The sequence below is a fragment of the Falco peregrinus genome, chromosome 3, assembly GCF_023634155.1.
Source record: "Falco peregrinus isolate bFalPer1 chromosome 3, bFalPer1.pri, whole genome shotgun sequence".
NCBI lineage: Eukaryota > Metazoa > Chordata > Aves > Falconiformes > Falconidae > Falco > Falco peregrinus.
The window spans coordinates 98267548-98277944 of NC_073723.1; the positions used below are offsets into that span (position 1 = coordinate 98267548).

Consider the following 10397-nt stretch of genomic DNA (forward strand, 5'->3'; position numbering starts at 1 on the left):
AGAGCATACTGCAGGCATAGCACGGAGACATCAAAGCAGGCAGAACAGGTAGCAGCAGGACATGTCTTCCAGAGTATCATAAAAAGGAACCTAAACGAGCTCCTGCATTTCAGCCAGGAATAGCTTCAAAAAGCCATTTTGGCACAGAGTGTAAAGCAAACTCATTTGGAAGTGGGGTAGAGGTATGTGTCCCTAGCCGAATCAGAGACCTGCGGCACTGCACAGACTCTGGGGGCTTTGGAAAACAGAAGGTTTTTGAACACTGCAAGTTTGTTAGCAGGCTTTTAGGCATGGAAATTATCCCTGTGCAGGAGATTAACAATACGAGCCATACTAAACCACATTCAGTAAAGGGAGCTACAATTAGAGAAGGCAACTGAACAGCTCAGGGCTGTGTATGTGCTCAAGCAGGTGGTGCTGTCAGGACAACTGAAGTAACAATAACCATAGTCACAGAAGCAGAGAAACTGAGCAGGGTAGCTTAACAGATGTGGGAGGTAGATGAGACTGGCTCAAGGACCTTGGACCAAAATCTGGGCTTGATATCTGACTTTGACTTTGGCCTCCTGTGCCTTCCGGGCAATTCATCTTTGTTGATTTCCCTTCTCAGTCCAAGTCAGCAGTCTGTGGTAGAGGAGTGGATGACATACAATTTTCTTTCCACTCCTGATACCAAACATTTTTTATTTTTTAAGCTATGTGGTTTATTCTCCCTCCCATAACACTTCAAGCCAAAGATACCGGAGTAATAATGTCACTAAGGACAATACTTCAGATCCAAAGCAAGGAAACAGTTCCTTCCCTCATGGCAGTGAACATGGAGCAGGAAGCTCAAACCACATCTATCATTTCATACTTCCAAAAGCTCTCCCAAAAGCCATGGGAAATATGGTCATACCGAAAAGGTTCCCATGTCTGCTGGCAGCTGTTAAAGGATGCCTATTCATTATTCCATGGTAACCCAGAACCCCACAGGCATTCCAGCCCACTTCCATTTTCCAATGTCACCATCAGAGGCAAGAACACTGCCTTCCTCTGACACGAGGGGAAGGAATGTAGTCTCCCACGAGCTGCTTGAACGTGCAGTTCCCTACTGCAACTCAGAGTGTGCACTTATGACCATTTTTACTTCACATTTACTTTACATGCATGAAGTTTTGTGTCTGGCATTGAAAAAAAAGAGAGAAAGCGTTGCCTAAACACATGAATTTTTGCTGCACTTGCTTGAAGAAAGGCTGGTGTCCTCATTAAGAATCTGCTGCTTGTTTGAGAATTTCTGCTATTCTCATGGAAACAAATTCAGACCCATTTCTTCAAGGGCTGTGGGTAAACAGGCAGGAACAGTTGCACTGTGCTGCAAAGAGTCCTGTGTTGATGCAAACACTCTGGCTGGAGGCAGCATGGCACTAGCGCTCTGAGAAGGTATAGTAACATTAAAGAAGGCGCATGAAAAACCCCAGCACTGACTATTTTGCTCCCTGATGATCCCATTCACAATTGCACAACACCCCTATGATTCTTAGGGGAGGCAAAGATTAGTCTACATTCAGCTGTCTTCACAGCGGTCTAATAGACCAAAACAGCTATCGGCCTCAACTGGCCAGAAACACTGGCACATTCCCACAGCTTGGAATCACCAAAATAAACCTACCTATGATTAGAGGTTGCATCTGGTGTGGGAGGAAGGATGTGAGTAGGGAAAAAGTAGGATCCACCCAGCCTGCCATGCCAACATCAAACTGCTCTATCAGAGCAAACATCGAACGTTCCCACAGAAATTATCAGCAATGGAAGACTGACAATGCCAACATATTATTAAACAGTTATCACTTGTCTCAGAGTCAATGTCTTGCTGCATTGAAAGGGTAGATGAACACAGCTGCCCTCTGTATTCTCAGAAGAGTATTTTTCCACATGTATTAGTCTGGAAGACGTCTGAGCCAGACTTTTCTTTCTTTCCTTTTTTTAAATGAGGAATCAGAAACTGATGGAGCTACCACCGAGCTTCTGATGCCTACCAACCAAACTCTGGGCCCTGTTCCTGGACAGAATTCCCACACATACCCTCCACCCTTTCTACACACTTACCATGATGGTGTGATGTGGGAACAGGGCACGAACAGACTTCACAAACTCCACGAAGTGCTCTGAATAGCCATTTGCCACATCCAGGCAGATGTATCTGAGAGGTGGAATGGCCTCCAGAATACTTTTTAACTTGTCCAAATCAGCTTTTCCACTACCTGAGCTTGCTGCTACATGCTAGAAAGACAGGGAGAAAAAAGGAAGTAGTAGTTTGTAAAAACTAGGATAAACATACACTTTGTATGCCTTTTTCTGCATAGGCCTGGGAGGACTTCTGCTGGAAACTAGTGAAAATCATACTATATAGTATGAAATAAAACACCTTGCTGCGAATATCGGTCTATTCTGTTTCGTTTAAAGGCTCTAAAATAAAGTAAAACTAGCATTTTATCAGCTTTTCATTCACCAGTGGATTCTCACAGGCAAATATAATCACCTGAGATGGATGAAGGCTCAGCCGTACTCATATTAACAGAAACACAGAAGGCCTAAATTGGTAGATTTCCAGGAAGGCTGAGTGGCAAAATTTGGGGCACTGTCAAGAGAGTGGAAGCTGGGTCTTTAAGTTCACCAAATACCACCTTGATCTACAGAATCACAGAATAGTTGAGTCTGGAAGAGACCTCTGGAGACTGCATAGTCCAACCCTCTTGCTCAAGCAGGGTCAGCTACCACTGAAAACAAGCAGATTCCTTCCCCCTTTGTCTTCCTATGTTCTTTCCAATGGAAAAATAGTTCCCACAGCTGTTGGCCCACAAAACCTCTGCAGAGATCCAAGGTTACAGAGCAAGTCAATATCCAATCACTAAAAGGTGCTACTCCAGTGATGATGTACCACAAATGAGCTAAGTGCTGAAGTGTTCAGACACAGGATACTGCTGGGGACCATTTTCTACCCTATAGTGGCATATAAGCAACCCTGATGAACCTAAGTGATAGGCTGGCTTTCAGATAATCCTGTAATTAATAGTCCTTATAATAAACTGTAAAATGCACCACAGGTAAAGATACAATACAGCTGTGTAGTATTCTTTTCTATACAGAAAAAGTTTCAAAACTGCACTGAACTCCAAGGAAGAGGGGAGACAGCCAGGCATGCTCTTACACTGCCTCTCCTGGTATAGGAGCCTGCCAGACGAGCACAGAAGAAATCTGGATATGAAAAAGTCAGAACTTAAGTCAGTGCTTATCTTTACTAAATGGTGTTTCTCTGTAATGGCTCAGGCTAGGACCCTGATCAAGGTCCTAGGTCAAGGAGGGCAGCACAGCTAACAGCACAGCGTGAGCTCTAGTGTGAGAAGGTAAATGGAGGACACATATGCTCTGAGAACTTCCAGTGCTCATCCTTGCTTGGGCCCAGCACCTGGGCCCCTCCAGCCCACAGGCTCCAACTCCGCTTGCAGACCTGACAGCAAAGACCCTGCCTAGCACAAGGGCACACAGGGCCAGCTTGTGGTTGGGTTACTCAAGGCTATTTGCGTTGGTGGTCTGAGCCTTCTCCCTCACTAGCACTACCACAGCTCCCAACAGCAACAGAAGCAGTTAGACCTATTCCCAAGTATTTTCTTTTTCTTCGTTCAGGATACTTCTGTGTTTTCATTCCAGACATATACAAACTTTGCTTTTTTGCATCTTAATATAAGCACTTTCATAATGGACTTGCATAGCTATTATTTTTAAAGCAGGACAAGCACTTCTTTTGATGCATTTAAAAACAGCAAGTATCTTCATTCCCCAAAACCTCACTTGACAACAGTACTCCCAAGAGACTACAGTGTATGCAAGTTCGGAACAAAGCAATAAACCATAATAATTTACAGTATGAAAATGTACCTCAAGGCATTCTGGGTGATTGGCAGCAAACAGTTTCCATTCTTCCAAAGAATAATGCTTGTGAATTGCAGTGAACATTGCATGCTAGCAAAAATAAGAAAACTGATATTAACGTCCAAGTTAGTCATCTTTCCCTCAGCTGTGGGATAACGACATACCAGAAATTCCCATTTTAAGTACAGGCTCATCCTGCTTGAAAGTAACAGTAACAGTGAACAGACCAGGCAACTCCAAACGGCTCTTCAAAGGTAACTTAGCATATTTAGCTGACCTTTCAGGATCAGGTTTCTGATATGTTTCATGAAGTTATGGTCAATATTTTGAATGTGCTTAATAAGCACTGCAAGAAATGAAGGTGAACCTTGAAGCCAGAAGCTAATTAACTAGAGACTCCTAACTGCTGCAGCTTTATCCAGTAACCTACACTTTCAAAACTGTTGTGAGTTCATTTTTTTCTGGAAGGGAGCACAGCACAGACCTCAAAACCTAAGCTCTTAGGAGCTCCACCTGAAGCTAAGCTACACCCAAGGCGGAAGCTTCCCAGTAAGCATCTCCACTAAAACTATCTTCCATCTGAAGCTCTGTCTCTGGTAACTGTACTGCTGTAAAAGCACAGCTGCTTTGCAGTAAAACCGCACCTTCTTGTTCTGGATATTTTTAACTCATGTCCCCCCATTCTCCAACAAACATAGCTAAAAATTAACAAAAGCTGCTCATTGTCACCCAGTGGCTTCCAAATTGTTGCATAAATGAGAATTAAGACTTACTTTCGCCATAACCACAGCCATTTCAAATGTCCCCACAGTGTCCATGTTTGCCACTATAATAGGAATTCCTGTGTATGTCTGCTTGGAGTTGCGGAAGGTGAAGGTGCGCGTGAGGTCGACCTGCAATGAATAGGCACATGTTATTTTAAGTAACTGCAATCTAACAATAGTTTTGCCTCTGACTTCAGATACAGAACGTCTAGACACTGCCGCTTAATTTTCCTCATGTTTCCTGTTTCTCCTCCTTCCATTCCACTATTATCATAGAACCATAGAATTATTTAGGTTACCTCAATTTATTTTGTTACAACTTCTGCCTTACAAGTAAGAAATAAAATATAAAAGTAAAATGAAGTTTTCTGTGTTATAGAGTTCTTGCTGATAAAAAAGAAACAAGTCAGCAAGGGTTGGAAAGCACAGAAAGGACAAAAGGACTGTGGATTATTTTATATAGAAGTAGCCTCAGCTGTTTGTTTGGCTGCCTGAGAAACCCAAGTTGAAGTCCTAACTCCACAGAAGTCACAACTGAAACTCCCTCTGTCTCCAAGTCAGGGAGGACTTTGTCCCAGTCTTAAATGCAAATGACAATATAATAAAGCAAGCGCTTATTTTTGGCTATGGTTAGCAGCACTCTTGCCATATAATTATGAACAATCATACCCTGGCTTATTAAACCATGAGGATGCTAGTTTCAAATTTCTTACAACTGCATCAGCCTTCACCTTCAAAGGTGTTTCTTCTTTAGCATCCTCAAATGACCATGGTAACATGAGGAATTTTGTTCCTTAGATTTGCAAGAGGCAATCTCAAATTTAGATCAGTTCCCACTTGTCTACTTAGCATCTTGCAAAAGGGGGAAAAATAACTCTAAGAAATGCACAACTGAAAGACATTAGGTTAGACTCTTTATGAAAGAGCCTTCATTTTCACTGTTACTAGTCTTCATTACTCCTCACTTCAGCTTTAATCCAGGAACATTCGGAGACATGAACTGAAATCCACCACCAGAAAGGAAGCAATATAAAAAATGTAGGACTCCGATTATTTATTTACAACATATTTGGAGAACCGTCACATTGCAGGCTACATTATGATTGATTAATATGGTAGAGGGGATTATTACTGATATGTGTAAGAGAAAGAACTTGGTGCCTCAGTCATATATTGTGAAACAGGTTCTCATTTTTATAATCTCCTAAGGGAAGGGTCACTTTGGTGAGCAACTCACCCTTCCCATTGACTATCAGAAAGGCTCAGTTCTCCACCCATCACTGATGACATAACATTCTTATGGGAATTTCAGCTGCAGCTGATATGAGAAAATAGTATGAAGAAGATAGGTATGAAATAAGTATGAAAATGTGATATATTTCACTCCCTTTTAATGAAATTGACTAGAACCGGGGGTGGGGGGAGTGAGAGGAGGGTAAGACAAGAGTATCACACATCCAGTTCTACACAGACAATAGCACCATACCATTGCCTCACAGTTTTACAGAGGAAAAACATCTCTTTCAAATGAATTTGAGAAAGAAGTAGAGAAGAAGGTACGTTTAAGAAAAGACTGAGGCAAGACGTAAAGCTACGCAGGGAACACAAGGCCATTACTCTTTCAGTGCTTCTCACCTCCGCTTACTGTAACTTCTCATACATGGCTTCCTTTAGCCAGCCGGCCAGATGGATCTCACGCAATTATCCACACAATTGATAATACTGTGATGGCAGGAATTCAGTAGGGATAATTGCGGGGCTTTCTCTAATGAGGCTTTTGTTCCATAAGAACAGGAGAAATGGCACAGTGGATTGGAGATGTTTATGTGGTGCCCGAGTTCTCCAACAGCCAGTACCAGATGTCTGGGAAGGGAACATAAGAACGAGGTATGTTTTGAAAGACACTTTTCCTAGTTTATCTTCCCAGGTCCCAAGAAGCTGATGTTTGAAGACATGCAAAGACAAATGTCTCCTCCAATCCACTTAACTTAATAGCCAGTCATGGAAAAGAGCTTGCCTTGTAATTTTTTTAATCCTTCACACTCTTAGCCTCTCCAGTATCCCACAGCAATACATTTCAAAGATTAATTATACACTGCATAAAAACTACGACCTTTGCCTGATAATTACATTCAGTGCTTCCTTTTTGTTTTGTGAGAGGCAACCAACAGCCACTTCTCAGTTTCACCATTTGCATTCCACTCCTTACTTCATACTTCTAGCATGCCCTTCACAGCCTCACCATAATGAATAGTCCCAGTATGTTTATTTTTTTTTCCCTTTGTGGAAATCAGTCAATACTGCTGATCATTCTGGCTGCTATTCTCTGTAACTAAGTTAGCATATTATGATACTATCGTGAAGAGATCAACTGTGTATTCAAGATGAACACGCCAAGGAGCATCACAAAGCTAACTGGTTTTCCTTAGCTCCTCTAGAAGCACTTCTGACCATCTCTTTGTCTCTCTCCTGAGTTGTAACAGCTAATTTATAGCTTAATATTCTATGCATTAAGAGAAAATAAACTCTGACTTTAGGATTGTGCACCACTCAACAACAGTAAAAGTTTCTTTAGAAAGAACATAATGAATTGTATTTTGTAACTCCTATCTAGACCCTTGACATATGAAAGTACTAGGACATTGGCTGTTCTGTTAAAGCTCCTCGGACTTATTTGAATATACAAATTTAAATTAACGACTAGACTTCCTACGTAACACTTGTCTGGTGAACTTAAAATGGACAGCTTGCAAAGCCAAGTCTAGCAAAGGCAAGAACAGCAGCCTACATGAGTACAGAGACCACACAATCAGATAATTCTGCTCCCACTCCGATCATTGCTTTAACCAATTCTGATAGTTTAATTCAAGCCCCAAATTTTCTACTACTTTTTAAAAACCAGAAAGCAATCATGGAAAATGAAGACAGTACAAGGAATCAAAACCAAGTACCGACATAGCAGACCTACAAGAAGAGCTGCAAACACCCCAAACTGCCTCTCTAAGATGATGACTTAATCCTAGTTACTGCATAAAAAGCGACCCTTGCGCAAAATAAGGCATTCACACCAGAGAAGCAGACGCTTGCTGATACAAGCTTCAAAGCAGCAGCTTGCTGGGTAACAGGCACTGTAGTATGCTGCCTCTGTTCCTCTGCCAGAACTATTTATTTATATTCTTGTTTTGAAGCAGACTGGGGCTGTCCATTTCAGATCTGGCTCTCACAGACACTGTTTATTCCTGTTGCTACAGCCTCAGTGATAGTGTCCAATTTCTTGACCTTCATCGGTTTTCACTGACCCCCTCCTGACATGCATTTTTTTCTCATGTGAAATGTTTTTAACAGTTCATCACAGCCACCCGGTACAAACGTGCCCTATCAGCTCGCGTTCCTCCTATCACTTTCCCTTCCCAGCAGCCTTTCTCTCCACAGCCTGCCTAATATATAAGCTAAATATACAAAACGCTGCACTTCAAGAAGCGCTGTGTCACTGGCTGGAGCAGAGCTCCACCTGTTTGCAGGCCAGCACAGGGAGTTCGAAGAGGGACTAGAGGTCTCCAAGCAAATGGCTGGAAGGGGCCTACAGGCCTCGCGAGCAGCAATTGCACGCGATGAGGAGTTACTCAGCCTGGACACTGTTCTTTGCAAATTAGAAACAACTAGCCTGAGATCACCTTGCTAGTGAGAGGGCCTCTCCAGTCTTACACCTTCATAATGGCAAAAATGTTTTGCTTAGTTGTTAACCTCAGAACTGCCGGGCATAGGCCTGTAGTAAACATGGCCATCCTGCTTCTCTTTCCAGCCTTGCCCTTCTACCTCGCTTAGTTTGTCTCAGACTCTCTTACAACTCTGCTTCCCCTGGAGAAAAGCTTAATCCTCTTTCCATCCCCCAACACAACGTAATTCCTTCATTAGTCAAACTAAACCCTTCGTTAATCTTGGGGTTACGTGAGGTAAACGAGAAGGCACCTTCAGTCTACAGGCTGCCATTTTTTTTGGGTAGAGGCAATCCTCATGGGATTTCCTGGGGTCTTTCCTGATCCCTGCTGAGAAGTAATCACAGCAACACCCGTGGCTAACAGCAGCCCTGGGCCAGCCGGGCGGCAGAGCCCCAGGTCACGCAGCAGGTCGAGGGGCTACACGGGTGAAGCCCACCCCCCACGGCCCCACACTCCCACCTGAGGGCACCCCATGCTCTGGGAAGCCCTCCCCAGCATCTTGGCTGGTTGTTGTTTATTCCTACTGTTTTTTAAAAAGCACAGGGCTGCTACTCGCTACCAGCGCTGCCCACAACCCCGAGGCGGGGAGCGAGGGTGCTTTTGCCAGCCCAAGCCGCGGGGCGCGTAACCGGGAGCCCCCCGCCCCGGGGACGGGCTGGCAGAGCTGCCGGGTCACCTACGGCTGGCAGCCCCCACCGAACCGGAGGTCACCCCCCGCTCTGCGCCGCAGTAAATCCGCAGAGGCACCTGTCAGGAGCAAACACCCCCCCCACCTCCCCTCCCGCTGCCGTTTTTATTTTTGCTGGGAGCGGGGGAGGGCAGCGCCCGCCGCCGGGGCTCGCCAGCGGGCGAGGGGAGCTCCGCAAGCCGGCCCCGTCTTGCCCTCGTCCCGGGAGCAGTGGCATCCCCCCCGCCACTTCCACGGCGTTTCGCTCGGGGAGGGCATTGCTACGTTAGCCTGGGGAATAAAAATAAAGCAGGGAGGGAAGGAGGGTTAAGGAAGTTAGGCGCTGAGAACGGAGAAAAAGCATGCTGGCTTTGAATGCCCCCACCTCTGATCTGCTTTTGAGGCTGCTTCTTTTAGGTCTGAGCAGGACATCTTTAAAGTCCAGTTTGAGGTCTGCGTCTACCCGGGGCATCTTGCTGGGGCGCCGGGGCCGGGGCTCTGCTGGCGGCGGCAGTGGCGGCCCCGCCGTGCTCGCTGCGCTGCGCCGCGCCGCCTGCAGAGCCGCGCCGGCCGGAGCCGGGGGGCCGCGCACGGAGCCTATTTATAGGGCGCGGGGAGCGCGGCGCCGCGGCCCAGACCCCATCGCTTTATTAGGAGAGGGCCGCTTGGGGCCGAGCAGCCGGCCGCCCCCTGCCCCTTCTCCCGCCAGAGCCTCTCCACCAGGCTGGGGGGAAACAGAGAGGGGGAACGGAGAGGGAAGCGCGGCGCCCGCCCGTGCGGGGTGAGGCGCGGGCACCGGCACAGCGGCCTTAAGGGCAAAGCAAGGGCAGAGGAAATGGCGCCTCCATGTGACCGAGCGGGCGGCCGCCGGGCCCGCCGCCGCTGCTGCCGGGCGTCTTGCCCGACATCTTGCCCCCCCGGCGCCTTCCACCGCCCGCTCCTGAGGCGGCCCGAGTGACGGCGGCTGCCGACGCTCCCCAGCCTTTCTGAGGCGGCTGCGGCACGTCCCAAAACTTTGTGCCGGCAACTAGAAGTCCGGCCTTTGGCGCCCCTGGGCTCTAGTGTAAATCCGGCGTTCCGAGGCGCTCAGCTATGAGCGCAAGCCTGGCCCCCTCCCTGCCCGCCATTCTCGTAAAGCCGACCGTTGCCCGGCTCCAGGGTCCCCTACCCGACTGCGGAGCGAGGGGCTGGGGGGGGGGGCTCCCCACACACCGGACTGCGGAGCGAGGGGCTGGGGGGGGGCTCCCCACCTGAGTGCAAAGCGAGGGGCTGGTTGTGTGTTTTGGGCGTTAGAAACGTTGAGAAATGTGCAGCTGGTTGGTCATAGGAGAGTGG

At 46.6% G+C, this 10397-nt stretch overlaps 1 protein-coding gene across 3 annotated transcripts in view; it reads right to left on the reverse strand.

Moving 5' to 3' along the window:
• GMPR (guanosine monophosphate reductase) overlaps positions 1-9871 on the reverse strand; it is a 49677-nt gene extending 39806 nt beyond the window's left edge. The window contains exons 1-4 of one of the 3 annotated variants that reach the window (XM_005236686.4): positions 9448-9871; positions 4686-4805; positions 3919-4002; positions 2089-2262 (exon numbers count right to left, since the gene is read on the reverse strand). In XM_005236686.4, coding sequence (XP_005236743.1) covers positions 2089-2262; positions 3919-4002; positions 4686-4805; positions 9448-9534 — 465 coding nt within the window. In that variant the 5' untranslated portion in view covers positions 9535-9871. Of the gene's footprint in view, positions 1-2088; positions 2263-3918; positions 4003-4685; positions 4806-5913; positions 5970-6311; positions 6435-9447 lie in introns of those variants that run through there. The other 2 variants (XM_055800127.1, XM_027785608.2) reach the window with 2 other exon arrangements.
• Positions 9872-10397: the final 526 nt, after the last annotated feature.